The sequence below is a fragment of the Artibeus jamaicensis genome, unplaced genomic scaffold (assembly GCF_021234435.1).
Source record: "Artibeus jamaicensis isolate MK-2021 breed Jamaican fruit bat unplaced genomic scaffold, CSHL_Jam_final contig_76, whole genome shotgun sequence".
Lineage (NCBI taxonomy): Eukaryota > Metazoa > Chordata > Mammalia > Chiroptera > Phyllostomidae > Artibeus > Artibeus jamaicensis.
This window is the reverse complement of record NW_026521954.1, coordinates 3823791-3841283: the sequence shown is the minus strand read 5'-3', so window position 1 is coordinate 3841283 and position 17493 is coordinate 3823791. Positions and strand designations below refer to the sequence as shown.

Below are 17493 nucleotides of genomic sequence, written 5' to 3'. Positions count from 1 at the left end.
CACTTTTTCTTTTCTAGGTTGTAGCTATTGGTATATAATTGATGTAACAATACTGTGTAAGTGTAAGTCATATAGCTTTTGTTGACTTCATACATTTATATATCACAAAATAATTACCACCATAGCATTAGCTACCACCTCCATACCATTACAGAATTCCCATTTCTTTTTGTGGTAGGAGCACTTATGATCTACCCTCTTAGCAACTTGTGAGTATATAATACAGTATCATGAGCTGGAGTCACCATGCTGTACATTAGATCCCCAGAACTCACTAATCTTATAAGTGGATGTTTGTACCCTTTGACCAATATTGTCCCACTTCCCCCACCTCCAGGCCCTGGTAATCACCCCACACATTCTTCTTATTTATCACCCGTCTTCCCCAGTAGACTGCAAACTTTCTCTGCATGAGGTGGAAACATTTGAGGATTTGCTGCCTACTGTGTGACTTACTAGAGCAGTGTCAGACTCAATGGATAGTGAATGAACAAGGTCAACTTTTAGAGCCAGGTGAGGGTCTAGGGACTCCCTACTCCAAATCCTTCATTTTATGGATAAGGAAAGTGAGATACATCAATTAGTCATTGATACCTAAGTGACTTGCCGAAGGTCACACAAATGTTAACAGAACTGTAACAGACCACCCTTAAGCCCCAGATGCACAGTGCTCTTTCCAAAATAATAATAATTATTTTAAAACCCTTATTATATGTCAAGCATCTACCTGGATGTATGCACATTTTCTCTACCTAATCTAAAAACCCTCATTTTATAGGCAAGGAAATTGGAGTTTAGGGATGTTACGTAACTTGTCTAGGTTACCAAGCTTGGTCTTCCGATCTCTGTAAGACCTCACAGAACCACACTATTGCCTGTTCTAGAAGCACGTGGAAAGACAACAAGATGTGCAAGGGATGGGACTGGACAAAAGGACCCAAATCATGAGTGGGCAAAGTTCACAGGTTACAAATCTCAAACTCTGTCCATACTTAAACAAGACTCAGAAGCTCAGAGTTGACAAAAGGGGGAAAGATACAGGAGTCATATAAACACAGTGAGTCACCTTCAGCTTGTGCCCACTATAGAGCCACCTACCTACCCAGTTCCTGTCTCCCCTCCACATGCCAGAGGCATGCAGCCATCTTTCCCCTACCACTTCAGATGGGTTTGTATTTTCCAAAATTCCAGATCCCGTAAAGAGAGATCCAAGAGAGACAAGAGTTCCTGCTCATACATGACCCAACCTGCAATATCCTCCTTCACCTAAAGACCTCCATCTCTTCCGCATTTACTGGCGAGGTGAATGTCTGCCCCATTCTAACAGCCCTAGTCCTTCCTAGTCCTAGAATCAAGAGCTCATCATTTGGGTCAGGGAAAAGTAATTCTGTAGCCAGCTAGGTCTGGGTTTCATGCTCACATCTGCAGCCCAGCAGGAAGTCAGCTTCCCTTAATTTGGACTACGACTAACCTATTGTTAACATGTGACCACATTTGCTTTATCTCTGCCTCTCTCATATGAATTGTTGAAAAGTAGCAAATGCTTCACCCCGAAATACTTCAGCGTGTGTCCCCTAAGAACAAAGACATTCCCCTATCTCCCTGTAATACTATCAAACTCAAGAAATTTAGTATTGATTGAATATCATCTAACATACAATTCATATTCAAGCTTTCCTAAGTGTTCCAAAAATGTTCTTTATAGATTTTTAAAAGTTTAATCACGAACAAGGATATCACATTGGTTTTCATACATCTTTAGGCTCATTTAATTCAGAGCAATCTCCTCAACCTCATGGTATAGACTTTTTTGAAGAGTCCAGGCCAGTTGCTTATAGAATGTCTCATGGATTTCTGTTTCTTTATTAGATTCAGTTAACCATTTCTGGAAATAACAGTACATAGATGATGTGTATTCCCAATACATCACATCAGAAGGCACATGATAGTTTGTGTCATTGTTAAAGATGTTAGAAGTAGTAGTCACCAAAGTTCTTGGTTAAAGTGGTACTTGCCAGATTTCTTTTTAATTGAAAGGTACCTTTTCTGTTTGTAATTAAAAAGCAATCTGGCCCTGGCTGGTGTAGCTCAGTGGATTGAGCGTAGGCCTGCGAACCACACGATCGTGGTTCAATTCCCAGTCAGGGCACATCCCTGGGTTGCAGGCCAGTTCCCAGCAGGGGACACACAAAAGGCAACCATACATTGATGTCTCTCTCCCTCTCTCCTTCCCCCCTTCCCCTCTAAAGATAAATAAATAAAATCTTTTAAAAAAAGATAAAATAAAATGAACTTAAAAAAAAAAAGCAATCTAAGGGTGATACTTGAGACCATACAAATATCCTGTTCCTTAACAGCATTTTGCCCAATGGCCTTAATGTTGATTCACAAATCTTGCCTGAATTATTACTTTATAAATTGCAACATGGTGAATTTCTAATTAGATTATTCTAAATTTATGAGGTAATTTTTCAAAATTCACTTGTGTTATAACACAATGTTGTCATTATTTCATTAGACCCTTTGATGCTCAAATTATCTCAAATTTGGCCAAAAGAATTCCCTCAAGCTTTTTCTTTTGTCTGTTTCTTTTCTGTTTTTAAGCACTTCCTTATTTTTCTGGTAGAAGGTATATGAGCATCATCTCACTCTTTTCTTGCCCCAGGCTTGGAAAAAGCCATTTTTCTCCAAAGAGCTCAGGATCATTTTAGCAGGGAATAGAATTTTAGACCCAAGCTAGGGTTGAGATCACGCTGCATCATCTTTATCTAGATCCCTAGCAGATTAATTATACCCACTTGCTAAGACTAATGCTTTCTGTAGGTTTTTAAAATATGTTTTTTTGATTTTTAGAGAGAGAGGAAGGGTGAGAGGGAGAGAGAGAGAGAGAGAGAGATAAACACCGATTGGTTGCCTCCCACCCACATTGCCCTGACCAGGACTGAATCCCCAGCCTTTTGATGTATGGGATGACACTCCAATCCACCGAGCCACACTGGCCAGGGCTTTCTGGAGGTTTTTAAAAAGTAAGGCATTTTCATTTGATTTGGCCTTACCTATGACAAGATTGCCCTCTGTAAACACCGTATCATTACCGTGATGCTCGGGCGTTTGAAATCACTGAAACTGGCCATCTAGGCTAGGAGGATTTTACCCAAATAATTATATACAGATTTAACTTCATGCTCACCTGATCAATGTTCTCTCAGTTTAATGTTCTAGATAACTGGTTGACAGATGGCAAGAGAGCAGTGATACGGGTTTGTAATTAGACTATGAAAAATGACACATGAGAAAACAATTAGAGGGGAAATATTTACCAAAGGTTAATTGTCATTTTTTCCAGGTGCACTTAAATTCAGCCATGGGAAGAAAAGTACTTTAAAACAAGTACATAGAACAAGTCATTTTTTCAAATTTTTATTTTTTCTCATCAATCTTGCATTTGGACATGTTTTTTCATAAGCCCTTTTCTGTTTTAATTTAGAGTAAAAGGCCTAGCAGGCAGTTATTCCAACCAGGGAAAGCTAAACCCAAGTCCTGTCTGCCTTATGTTTGTACACTGCTTCAGAGTTGACAGAGCACTTTCCCAGAGCCATTGCCTCCCCACAGCACACCTGCGAGGCAGGTGAGATTGCTCAGTCACTATACAGAGCTGCCGAGCCCGAGTTTCCAAGGGGCAAAACAGCAGTCCAGGGCTGTCTCCTTGATGGAGAGGCGGGGAAGGAGACACCATCAGATCAGAGAGACAGCCTGGGAGTTTCTGGCAGGTATTTCCCTGGCCTTTCTGCTCATAATCCAAGTAGCTTGCATTAAGAGGGTCTTCTGTATTCTCCTGTTGGGTGAATAAATGCTATGTCCTCATAGACACACTGGTAGGGAGAATATAATGATGCATGCCTGGCAATATCACTTGGACTATTCAAATAGAGTGTGTGAGATATTTGCAAGCAGTAAATACAAGGGCTCATTCCCTACCCCATCCTACAGGCTTCTTTTAAGAACTGTGTTTGGGATCAACTAGTCTTCTCTCGCCACAAGGGCTGATCTCAGTGAAATCCTCTGCAACTGGAATTTTAACTTTGCCTTCGATCTATGGCGGTGTTTAACGGGCCCATTGTTTGTGATTCCTTTCAACTGAGGGAACCAGGCCAATATCCTGATGCACTTGAACAGAATCACATGAGACCCCATGACATGACCTACGTTTCTAGGAAAAATGAAGTGGAAAAGAACTTGTCAGTGTTTTCTGTAAAACAACTTATTTTCCAAGTTAAGTCCTGGGTGTGGTTCCTTCCTCACATCTTCTGGTCTCCCTGGGAAATTTCAAGGACTGGAAGGGAAGATAATCCAACAGTCCTTCTGGTTCTGGTTCTGACATCACCAGAACACCTGGAACACACAGGTCATTATAAAGGACACATGCACCACACACCTTCTCTATTGTCAGTAATGGTCTGGCACAAATAACGCCCCTTTTCTTAATTACAAAATCTTTTATTGCAAAAGCATAAGCATGCTAATTCTGTACATAACAATGTTTCACTCAAGCACAGCATATGACATTTTAGGTGAATGTTCAAATTAAAACTATAAATTATGCCCTGGCTGGTGTAGCTCGGTGGATTGAGTGCAGGCATGTAAACCAAAGGGTTGCCAAGTTTGACTCCCAGTCAGGGCACATGCCTGGGTTTCGGGCCAGGTCCCCAGTTAGAGGCATGTGAAGGGCAACCACACACTGATGTTTCTCTCCCTCTCTTTCTCCTTCCCCTGTCTCTAAAATATAAATAAATAAAATCTTTTTTAAAAACCTATAAATTATTACACCCATATTATTACCCTACCAACCACACTAAAACAGACCCTACTTCCCCGGACCCTGTAGGATGAGGCACTTCTCCCCCCTAACAGCCTGTCCACGTGGGTGTGCTTTACCTGAATACACTTTTTTTTCACAGCCGGAACTGGCGGCTTCCTCCCCACAGTTCACCGACCCTCACCTGTATGTGTGGAACGTGACAGGCAATAGAGTGTTGCACCGAGTGAACGGAGTGAAGCTGAAAACTCGGCCACGTCAATGCACAGATTTTGTCGGCATCAAAAGACAGCTCGAGATGTTAGCAAGGATGAAAGTCACCCATTACCGATTTGCTCTGGACTGGGCCTCCATCCTTCCCACTGGCAACCTGTCCACTGTTAACCGCCAAGCTCTAAGGTACTACAGGTGTGTGGTCAGTGAAAGCCTGAAGCTCAACATCTCCCCAATGGTCACGTTGTACTACCCGACCCACGCGCACCTCGGCCTCCCCGTGCCGCTGCTGCAGAGTGGAGGGTGGCTGAACCCCTCGTTGGCCAAGGCCTTCGAGGATTACGCAGGGTTGTGCTTCCGGGAGCTGGGGGACCTGGTGAAGCTCTGGATCACCATCAACGAGCCCAACCGGCTGTGTGACACCTACAACCACACTGGGAATGACACATACAGGGCAGCCCACAACCTGCTGATCGCCCACGCCCTGGCCTGGCACCTCTACGACCGGCTGTACAGGCCCGCGCAGGGCGGGGCAGTGTCGCTGTCGCTGCACGCGGACTGGGCGGAGCCCGCCGACCCCTACGTGGATTTGCACTGGCAGGCAGCCGAGCGCTTCCTCCAGTTCGAAATCGGCTGGTTCGCAGAACCCCTCTTCAGGACCGGGGACTACCCGGTGGCCATGAAGGAGTACATCGCCCTCAAGAACAGGCAAGGGCTGTCGCGCTCCGCGCTGCCTCGGTTCACCGAGGAGGAGAGGAGCCTGGTCAAGGGCGCAGCCGACTTCTACGCCCTGAACCACTTCACCACCAGGTTTGTGATGCACGCGCACCGGGCAGGCAGCCACTACGACGCGGACCGGGACGTCCAGTTTCTGCAAGACATCACCTGCCTGAGCTCCCCCAGCCGCCTGGCCGTCCTGCCCTGGGGAGAGCGGAAGGTGCTGAGCTGGATCCGGAGGAACTACGGGGACCTGGATGTTTACATCACCGCCAACGGCATCGACGACCAGTCTCTGGAAAATGATGAGCTCCGAAAGTACTACTTAGAGAAATACATTCAGGAGGCCATGAAAGGTGAGGTCCGGGGCCCATTTCAAGCACAGTGAGGTATGACAGCCCCAGCTACTGTGAACAAAAGAAGGGAGTAGGCTCCTGAGAGTGTTAGCTCACTCTGAAAAATTCATCAAGTATAGAAAATTTTGTTTTTTTTTAAAGATTATATTTATTTATTTTTAGAGAGAGGGGGAGGGAGGAGAAAAAGGAGGGGAGAAACATCAATTTGTGCTTGCCTCTCACACGCCCCCTACTGGGGACCTGGCCCAAAACCCAGGCATATGCGCAGACTGGGAATCAAACCAGCAGACCGTTTGGTTCTCAGGCCAGCACTCAATCCACTGAGCTGCACCAGCCAGGGCTTGTTAGGTTTTTTTTTTTTTTTAAGGAAGAAAACAATCACCTGAAATGACATGCCCCAAAACAAGTACCTCGACTTGTGCTTGCTAGACATTTTTAATACAATTGAGTTCATGCTGTAATAGACTTGGATCCAACTTTTTTCAATTTTTTAAAATTATATTTTATTGATTATGCTATTAAGTTGTCCTGACTTTTCCCCTTTGCTCCCTCTCCACCCAGCATTCCCTACTTTATCAGGCCATCCCCACACCATTGTTCATGTCCATGGGTCATTCATATACGTTCTTTGGCTGCTCCATTTCCTAAACTGTACTCTACATCCCCATGACTATTCTGTAACCACCTATTTGTACTTCTTAGTCCCCTCACCTCTTCACCTGTTCCCAGACACCACCCCTCCCATATGGCAACCATCAAAACCCTTTCTGGATCCATAATTCTGTCTCTGTTCTTTTTGTTTGCTTAATTTTTCTTTGGATTCAGCTATTGATAGATATATATTTTTGTTTTATTGTTTATAGTTTTGATCTTCTTAACTAAGTCCTTTTAACATTTCATATAATAATGATTTGGTGATGATGAACTCCTTTAGTTTTTTCTTGTCTGGGAAGCTCTTTTTCTGCCCTTCAGTTCTCAATGATAGCTTTGCTGGGTATAGCAATCTTGGCTGTAGGTCCCTGCTTTTCATGACTTTGAATATTTCTTGCCAATCCCTTCCAGCCTGCCAAGTTTCTTTTGAGAAACCAGCTAAAAGTCTTATGGGAACTCCCCTGTAGGTAACTACAGTAACTTCTTTTCTCTTGCTGCTTTTAACATTATCTTTAACTTTTGGCATTTTAATTATGACGTGCCTTGGAGTGGGCCTCTTTGCATCCATCTTGCTTGGGACTCTCTGTATTTCCTGGACTTGTATGTCTTTTTCCATCATCAAATCAGGGAAGTTTTCTTTCATTATTTTTTCAAGTAGATTTCCAATTTCTTGCTCTTTCTCTTCTTCTGGCACCCCTATGAGGAGAATGTTGGAATGGTTGAAGTTGTCCCAGAGGCTCCTACACTATCCTCATTTTTTTTGGATTCTTTTTCCTTTTTATTGTTCTGATTGGTTGTTTTTGCTTCCTTATGTTCCAAATCATTGATTTAATTTTCAGCTTCACTCATTCTACTGTTGTTTCCTTGTAAATCGTTCTTTATTTTAGTGAGTGTATCATTCGTTTCTGACTGGGTCTTTGTTATGCTGCTGAGGTCCTCGCTAATTTCCTTGAGCATCCTTATAACCAGTGTTTTAAACTCTGACTCTGATAGATTGCTTATCTACTTTTCAATGACCTCTTTTTCTGGAGTTTTGATCTGTTCTTTCATTTGGGCCATGTTTCTGAGTCTCCTTGTTTTGGCAGCCTCCCTGTGTTTGCTTCTGTGTATTAGGTAAAACTGCTTTGACTCCATGTCTTGGTAGTGTGGCCTAATGTAGTAGGTGTCCTGTAGGGTCCAGTGGCACAGCCTCCTCTATTACCCAAGCTGGGTACTCAAAGTGCGCCCTTCATGTGAGATGAATACACCCTCCTCTTGTAGTTGAGCCTTGGTTGTTGTTGGAGGGATTTACCCAGGCCAATCAGCTGCAAGGACTGACCACTTACCACCAACCTCTGCCCTCCACGGAGGATCAGCTGTGCAAGGGCAGGGTGGTGGTGCTTTGACGTGGTCTGCAGCTGTCCACTGCAGGTGCATTGGCCCTGGGGTTTCCTGGTTGGTGCAGACAAGGTCAGTACCAATTGTGTTTTGTCAGGGGTCCACTCTGCCAGAGCTATAAAGCAATTTGAGATGGCTGCTACTTGTGCTGGGCTTGGAGATTCCTAGGCAAAGCTAAGCTGTGAATCTAGGCTGACTGCTCCTAGCGCCAGGCCTGGGGCTCACTGAAGCCAGCTGTTGCCTGTTTGAGAGGATTAGTAAGCTCTGCAGTATGAGCCAATTCTAACCATTCATATGAAAAAGCAGCATGGGGTGGGCCCTAAATTGCAGGGAGGCAGAGTCTCTTGGGATCTCCAAGGCAATTCAAACAGTGTTAGCCAGGTTGGTGGAGTCTCAGATATGGCACCAGCTTGCTGACTCTGTGGCTCTGTGGGGAGAGGGTTTAGAAAAGGGACGGTATCCTCTGCCTGCCTTGAGCCCAGACACTTCAGTTCTCTCCTTTTTGCCACTGGTGCCTTTCAAGATGCTCCCCTAGTGTTGGAGCCGGAGGAAGTGAGCCTGAGTAGGTGAGTCTGTCGTATGTAAGTTCTTTAAGAGGAACTGCTTGGGGCTCCAGAATTTTCTCCCACAGACTCAATCCCCACTGGTTTTTACAGCCAGAAGTTGTGGGAACTTATCTTTTTGGCACTGGAACCTTGGGGCTGGGGGGCTTGGTGTGGGGGCTGGGACTCCTTGCACCTGAGGTATCCCTCCTGAATTTTTATCTACCACACATGGGTGTGGGACCAACCTGTTCCTCATCTGTGCTCCTCCTACCAGTCTGGATGAATGTGTTTTTTTTTAATTCTGTAGTTGTCAGACTTCCATTCAACTTGAAATTATTCATCAGATGTTATAAGCAGCAGTGTTTGAGAATACTTATCTCACACACTCTTCCCAGCTTCAGCTATTATCATTTTTAATCATTTTATTCTTATTTTATTAGTTATCCCAATTTTTCCCTTTTAATTAATTATATTTTATTGTGCTATTACAGTTGTACCATTTTTTTCTCTTTTATTGCCCTCCACCCTGTACCCCCCTCACCATCATTCCCCCACCTTAGTTCATATCCGTGGGTCATACATATAAGTTCTTTGGCTTCTCCATTTCCAATACCATTCTTAGCCTCCCCCTGTCTATTTTGTACCTACCATTTATGCTTTTTATTCCCTGTATAATCATATTTTTAAACATTCATGATTGATTCATTGAAACAGCAAAAAGTTCCCAGGAACTTACTCCTTTTACAGATACTTACTGAGCATCTAATGTGGACAAAAACTGTTCTGGGCACTCTGTCACCACACAACAAAATAAGTACTGACCTCAGAGAGCTTATATTTCTGTGGGCTAAAAGCCAACGAACAGGTAAGGAGGAAAGAGCGTGTCAGAAGTGAAAAGGTCTGTGGAGTGGAAACAGTGGGGAAGGGGCTGCCCGGGGGTGCAGGACAGGAGAGTGGGTACACTTGTAAATAGGGTGCCGAGGGAAGTCTTCAGAGATCTGGTGAGGCAGCACAATCCCGGTGAGTGAATAGCAGATGCAAAAACCCTGATGTGGGCGCATGCCCGTCCTGTTTGAGAATCAGGAAAGGAGGTCAGAGTGGTTAGAAAAGAATGAGCAAGGGGAAAGTAACCCAAGATCGGGCCAAGGAGGTAAAGGAAGAGGCAGATTAGGTAGGTCTGACTTAGTGGGCCAGTGTAAGAACTGTGGCTCTTTCTCGGTGTGAGATAGAAAGATTCTGGGAGATTTTAAACAGAAGGGCGACATGATCTAATTCAACACTTCAAAAAATCACTGTGGATACTCTTTGTGAACATACTTTGTTAAACAAAAAATGACAAGGGTGAAAGATTCTCTGGGTTTATTGAGCCATTTGCTAACCAGAAAAAGGACCAGGTCCTAGGCGTGCAACCTGAAGTAGCAGTGGTGGGGCTGGATGAAAAAGTCAAGCGTGTCCCACAGCCCTGGGGCTGACGGGGAATTTTTATACAGTGGGTTTGGGGAAGAAAGATATAATTTGTTTTGAAGGAATTTACACTGGCCATAGATGGGGTGGGGGTATGGCAGAGACAGTTCTGGGAGAGGTGCATGGTCCACGAAGGAGAATTTTCGATGCTACTGGACTGGTTGTCAGCAGCAGCTAGAAAGTTCATGCATAAGCAGGATGCGGTAGAGACTGGGGGTGGGCTAACCCCTTTTAGACAGGAGCTGAAATAGCCTCCTGGAAGCTGATTCAAAGTTTCAATATACATATAGGAATGTGAGCACTCTTGCTGGTTGCAGCTGTGTTAACAGATTAACATCTTGTCTGTTCTTCCTGCCCGCTGTACTTTAATTTAGGACACCTCAAACTTATTTTTTATTTATTTTTTGGTCAATTGTAACAAGGAACAAGAAAAGAAACAGGGAGAGTTGCTGTAATCTAGGTAAGAGATAATGGTAGATTGGAATAGGTTATTGAGTGGAGATGGTGAGTTAGTGAGTCTTTGTTTGGTTCACTTTTGCCCCATGCGGGCAGCTCAGAAAGAGCCTGGGGCGGGGCAGAGGGTCGGGACCCACACTGATTCTTACTGTGTTTGGAACAAGTCCCGCCCCCGGAGACATATCTGTTCCGGCTGGGCAACCTCCCTTCCCTGCGAAAGGGGTATCAGACTAGTCTTCCAGGGCGTCCTGCCTGGTGCCTTTTCCAGAGGTGACTCTGAGCCCCGCGCCATACTGGGGCCCAAAGCCAGCCCTACCTGCTCTTTGATGGGACAGCCCAAGCTGCAGACGGAGTCCGCCGTTGAATGGTTGTAGGAGAGACTTGTCTGTCCTTCAGACGGCGAGACGCTGCTGTAGGGGAAGGGTGACGCCATATAATCATTGTTGAAGCAAACTCGCTCGCTGGGTCAAGGCAGAGCAGGGGGCTAAAGGGATGAGGCAGGTAGGGCAGAGCGGTGGGACAGAGCTGGGTAGGAGCACGCTCACTACACGCGGGCTGCACCGCGGTCGACCGCTCTGTCCCGGCTTCTAGGCTGCTCCCAGCAAATGTGCGGTTTGGAGTACGATGAGCTGCAGCCATTAAATGAGCACGCGGACCTGGACCCCTGTGGCCCCCCTTGGAGCTCCCTCTGCTGCACCCCATTTTGTTTGCACCCCATTTTGCTCATAAATAGCTAAAGGCTATTTATGAGCCTTTAGCAATCTGGATCTTAGGAATGTTGTGGACCCCAACTTCGGGGAATGGTTTCCCCAACAACTGCAGCAAACAGCCCTGGAAATCAGCTGATGGTGATGTCCTAATATGGATATCCCATCCATATTAGGACAGGGAGGGAGTGTGAAGGGAGAAGGGATTGCCACGAAATACTCAAGCTGCTTCTTGGCGGCCACTAACAGAGGGTGTACGCACAGGGAGGGGCGGCAGGCGGGAGAGGGGAGAACCCTAACGACCATTTATAATGGTTCAATACAGACCCCTGTCACCAGGCAGATTGGGGGCGCCTTTTTTATCAGTGCATGGGGACAGTTGTTCAGGCATAAGAGAAAGATGTACCCAGCCCTGAGGGCTTAAGTCTAGGCCCCCGGGGAATGCGCCTCCACCCCTATCTCCAATTTATGACCTGACTCCGTGCAAATCTGGAAGCAGACCCTCACTTCAAGCCTGGGGCTCAAGTAATACTAGGACTGTAATCGCATTTGAAAATAGAAAGTCGGGAGATCCAAAATGAGAGCATATGATAATTTACTTTATTTACGATACTGGGGTTTTGTGTGTGTGTGTGTGTGTGTGTGTGTGTTTGCTTTAAGGAAAAAAAGCATTATTTTTCTGGGGCATACCTGAAGATGTTAGTGTTACTATCAAATCCCTGAAACACTAACCAATAAACATTGTGTAGAATCTCAAAAAAAAAAAAAAAAGACCAAGAGTAGAGGTGGTGGTAAGTGGCTAGATTCTGAATATATTCTCAAGATAAAGTCAACAGCATAGGATAGGATATAGGGTGTGAGGGGGAAAAGTGAAAAATGATTCCAAGGCCACTTACCAGGCTGGAGGAGACCGGCAGGTACAGGGTTTTGGAGGTGAGGTGTTCACTGTTGCACAGGTTATCTGAGACGTCCTTGAGAATCCGATTAGAGACATCAAGACTAACAGTCTATTAGATATCCAATAGAAGGCTAGTACAAGAGTCTGGGGTTCAGATACCAATTTGGGAGTCAAGAGTAAACGGATGGTATTTTTTAAATAAGCCCTGACTGGTGTGGCTCAGTGGGCTGGGCAATGTCCTGCAAACTCAGGTGGTGCCTGTTTGACTCCGGGTTGGGGCACGTGCCTGGGGTTCATGCAGGCACCTGCGAAAGGAACACATGGATGTTTTCCTCACTTTCTTTCCCTCCCTCGCCCCCAAAATAAAATATTTAAAAAATAAAATAGGGCTCAATGAAATCGTTAAAGGAGCAAGGATAGAGAAAGTGGCTGAGCTCTGGGACACTTCAATATTCAGAAGTCAGAGAGGAGAAATCAGTAAAAATGGCTGAAGGGGAGCCACTGCTGTCAAAGACAGCCAAAAGCATGTTTACATGGAAGTGACCCACTAGTGAGGGAAAACTGACGTATGAGAGAGAGGGGAGGACAGATAGAACAATGTCCAGGAGTAGGCAACAGAAAGTAAACTCAGGAAGTGGTGGCGGCGGCCTCTTCCAAGAGCATGCACAGGTCAGCCACAGAACAGCAGAGGGCAGAGGAGGAGTGCAGATGCCAGCAGGTGGGTAGGTGTAGCTGTGGAACAAGTTCCCCGAGTGCTTCGATTTTTCAGTGGAGCAGGAAGAATGACAGAGAAGAAAGAGACGGACTAGGGAAAACGGAGGGCAGCCAAAGCAGAACACCGAGCGCATGTCTGAGGTTTGGAATCGGGACAAACAGGCAAGGTTTTTCTGCTTGTGACTCTGTGGACAACAGTGGCAATTCATAAATTTGCTTTTCCCCCCAGATGTGTTTGAATCATTTATGGATCAAAGTTTTAGTTCAAATTTTCCTATATGTATTTTCACTTTGTATCAATTATAAAAGAATGTCAAAAAGCCCTTTAATGAAAACCACCAAATCAATTCTTATGGGCCTGAGTTTACCTTGTTTCAGTGAAAACTCAAATCTTATTCAAAGGTGTTATAGTCCATTTGTGACTACTTCTGATAATAATGTTTACTTGGTATCTTTCAGCATACCTGATTGATAAAGTCAAACTCAAAGGCTATTATGCATTCAAACTGACTGAAGAAAAATCTAAACCCAGATTTGGACTCTTCACATCTGACTTCAAACCTAAATCCTCAATTCAGCTTTACAACAAAGTGATCAGCAACAGTGGCTTCCCTTCTGATGGCAGTAGTCCCGGATGCAGTCGGGCTCAAAGAAACACAGAGTGTACTGTCTGCTTACTTCTTGTGCAGAAGAAACCTCTGATATTCTTTGGTTGTTGCTTCTTCTCCACCCTGGTTCTACTTTCATCAATCACCATTTTTCATAGGCGAAAGAGAAGAAAATTTTGGAAAGCCAAGAACTTACAACACATACCATTAAAAAGAGTTCTTAGCTAAACAGATCTTAGTTTTGTCTGCATAATATGAAGTTTAAAAAATCACTCCAGTTCCATATACTGGCAACTTGCAGAAGATATACCTGTATTGTAAAAAAAAAATTTTTTGAGAAATCAGTGGTAGCCAATGACAATCAGTGTCTCCACTGTGTGTTTCAAATGAATTTTCCATTACATGTGTTCATGTCAGTGAATTAGGTTCTTGAATCCTAAGATAAAGGCTTTGCCTAAATGGGCCATTTTCAATCTTTTTTATTTCGTGGCACACAAACTAATTACTAAAATTCTGCCACATGCTAAAATTAATTGTTGCTGCTCTGACGAAACATTAGGCATAATTTTGATTTATCCACGCCAAATTATTGTTGTGTTGGCTGTTTTTGACAATCTAAGGAAAAAAAGAGGTCAGTGCCTAACTAAATAATCAGGTATCGCACATCTTAAAAATTCTTGTGGCATACTGGGTGAAATTCACTGGCTAGAAAATAAGCTATTAGGATTTTCTGATACATTGCTTCATGAAATATAAGCTACTTTCCATCATTCTTTTCTTTTATAAATACCAATAGCTACTTGTCATAAAAAATATTTTGAAAAAGTGCAACTTTGTTTCATAGCAAAGATTTAAAACTCAACACTGGAGTATCGTCACTTGTAATAAGGTGTTTCCCCCTTTATGTCAGGGTGGTTCTCAAATGGGAAGAAAACACACAACAGGGTAGAGCTTGTCTGTAGCCAGTTACACAGCAAAGACTCTAAAAGCACATCCACCCCTTAGTTTTTCTCAATAGAAATAAAAATTGTCAAGCATCTATAAAACACCTAATTTTGTGAGGTCTCTCCTTTTACCAAATAACTAAAGAAAACATGAAACTCCCTAACTTATCTCATGGGCAGATCAGACACGAAGACCAAGGACAGCTAGACGCAAATGCCTGTGAAGACAGACAGGGAAGTCACTCAACCCCACCATATAGTGACTTTCTGTTTAGACAAGGTGACATCACTCTTCCTCACTTGATTTTTGTGAGGTGACAAAAACCCTATCTAGCATACTTAGGAAAGCTAAACATTTTAAACATGTAGTTTTACTATCAGGTCATCAGACAAAGGGCCATGTCTGCCCAGGAGCTCCACTGTTCTGAAGCCACAGGTGTGTACGGGCCTCTCAAGGGGCAAAACGCAGCCACATCCGGACCTAGCAACCGTGACTCTCCAGATGCCATTCAGAATACGCTGAACCTAAACATCAGCACTTTTTATATTGCAGCTGGAGTTAGGTAAATTCTTAAATCTGAACTTGGAGTTTGAACTTTCTTGAACTCCATGCTTAAGATTGGTTCAGTGTATTCTAATTGTTGGAGAAACAAGTCTTGCACGCAAACCCACTTATACCCATTTTCTTTCCCGAAGTTAGTCAACTTAACCACAGCAGCTGGTCACTAGCCAGCCACCCTCTACAGGCATTTAGACTTTAACAACTAAAAGAAAAGCTTTTTAGTTCAAAAACTTGTTAGGAAACTACTCTAAATTAAGGCAATCGTGGTTGTTTTCCAAGTCCACCTCTGTAAGAAGTCAAATTACCTACATGAGATTCTAATTGATAATTTTAAGTTTCAAAGATACTGTAAAGAAATAACACAACTGGTCAGTTCAAGTAAATGCAAAAGGAATGAGAAATCCGTTTGCTACTTGGCCGGCCAAATTGAGAGTAAATTTTGGCTGTTCCTTTCAGTCTATCCTCCTCTTTGCAACCAGTGCACCCAGCTCCCCCAACCTTGGCTGTTTTTAGTTTATGCAAGGAATTTTGTATTTTCTTATCAAACTAAGTGGGCCTTAGGCTACACACAATTTTCACTGGTCATTGGTTTTAAAATACAGTAACTATATGGAAAGAGGCATTTAAGCAAATCACTTGGCTCATTTTGTTTTTTTCTCTTTGTGCTGACATGGACTCATTCTGATCCCAAGCTGGGTTCTGAAAAAGAAATGCAGTCAGCCATAGGGAATAACAAAGATTTAGAACTAAATTTAGGTTTTGCTTTTTCGGTCTCTACCTCGTGCTTTATTTTCTCATATTCATTGTTTACAAGTCCATTAACCATCACTATCTTTAAAATATCTTTAGTTAGAGCCTAAAGACTTAATGTCCTTTTTCAAACTTGTTGCTTTCCCATAAACTCTCCCAAGTAGTAGCCCTAAACCCAATGCTTATAATCTTCCCTTCCTGCCACTTGGGAATTATTTCATGTATTAAACATAACCATCTTTCACTAGTAAGTCTTTGATAAATGTGTATGGAAATATCACAACTGTAGTATTTAAAGAGCTTCAGGAAAATGAGGTCGGTATATTGTTTAATTTCCAATGTAATTTATTTCAAATAAACAATTTAGTCAATTTTAAGAACTGTGGAGCATGAATGGGTCGGTGTTAACTGGGTGCTGCTCCAACACTGCTGCCCTCCATCCTGCCAAGCCCCAGCTCGATTAACACAGCTTGTTTTCTCATAAAACGCACACTCCTACTCATCGAAGCTGGGAAAATAGCACACAAGTGTTTATTCGTAACAGGCACAGAAGACATGGAAGCCCTCCCTGCGGAGATGCAGACTTCTCACTTACCAATCAAGTCATTACATGGAAATCTCCTTAGCTACATACAACCAACCCCCCAGTGGTCATATCCTGCGAAGCTCTCACCCAGAGGGCCAGTCCCCGCCGCCCCCCACCCCCGCTCTTGAAGAAATCATTTACTCCCACAGCTTCTGCTATGTAGATATGAGTCTATATACTCACCCTCTCCACGTCTCTAGCCCTCTGTACTACTGTCACTTGAAAGTTCCCTTCTACCTGCAGCTCTGAAATCCTGTCAAAACCTTCCAAAACATCTCCTTTCCAATCCCACTGCTATTACTGTCTTGAGTCTTTACAACCTGAACCTCCCGGGCAATCTGGGTACATCCATTTGGCAAATAGCTACGTGCCACACACTGTTCCAGGTATTTAAAATATTTTTAAAAATATCCACCTGTGGACACCCCCACCCCTGCAACCCATGAAGTTTACATTCAAGCATCAAAAAAAGCATACAATCATTCCACGACAAAGTAAACTGTAAATATTGCACCATAAATGCTATGAACACTAACACATGAAACAGGCCAAGGGTGTGCTAGGCTGGGGGTGAGGAGTGAGCACAACCGGTGGTCAGGATGGGCTTTCCTGAAACTTGAAGGTAACTTGTCAGGCCAAAGTTCCAAGGGGAAAGACAACTTGAAGGTTTAGGGCAGCAATATCCATGAAAAGTCAGTTCAGAGGCTATTATACTAATTCAGGTAAAATACACAGGGATTTGTTTCATACACAGGGATTTGTTTCATTTCTACATTATGAAAAATTTTAAAACTTTATGTAAGAAGGAAAAGTACAACGAATCCCCATTCAGCCTCCACAAATTATCAACTTAGAAATAACAAGTTTCACTTAAAACCCCATCCAATGCCTAATCCAAACCCACCTCAAATATTTCAAAGCAAATCTTAGATTTATCATTTCAGCCACTTCTTAAACACTTAACCACTGTAATCATCAAACCAAAGATTATTTTGTATTTGAAGTGTGCCACATGAAATGAAATATGGAAGGGTTATCAGCTTTTTAAAACACCAAGGACTGGGTGATGGCAGCGCATGGCTGACGCAGGACAAGAGGGTCCATAACACAGAGAGGACCCCGGACCTCA

At 43.6% G+C, this 17493-nt stretch overlaps 1 protein-coding gene across 1 annotated transcript in view; it reads left to right on the top strand.

The window, feature by feature from the left end:
* KLB (klotho beta) overlaps nt 1-14570 on the top strand; it is a 34289-nt gene extending 19719 nt beyond the window's left edge. Inside the window, exons 4-5 of the mRNA XM_037138017.2 lie at nt 4959-6102; nt 13374-14570. Coding sequence (XP_036993912.2) covers nt 4959-6102; nt 13374-13750 — 1521 coding nt within the window. The 3' untranslated portion in view covers nt 13751-14570. The remainder of the gene's footprint in view (nt 1-4958; nt 6103-13373) is intronic.
* Nucleotides 14571-17493: the final 2923 nt, after the last annotated feature.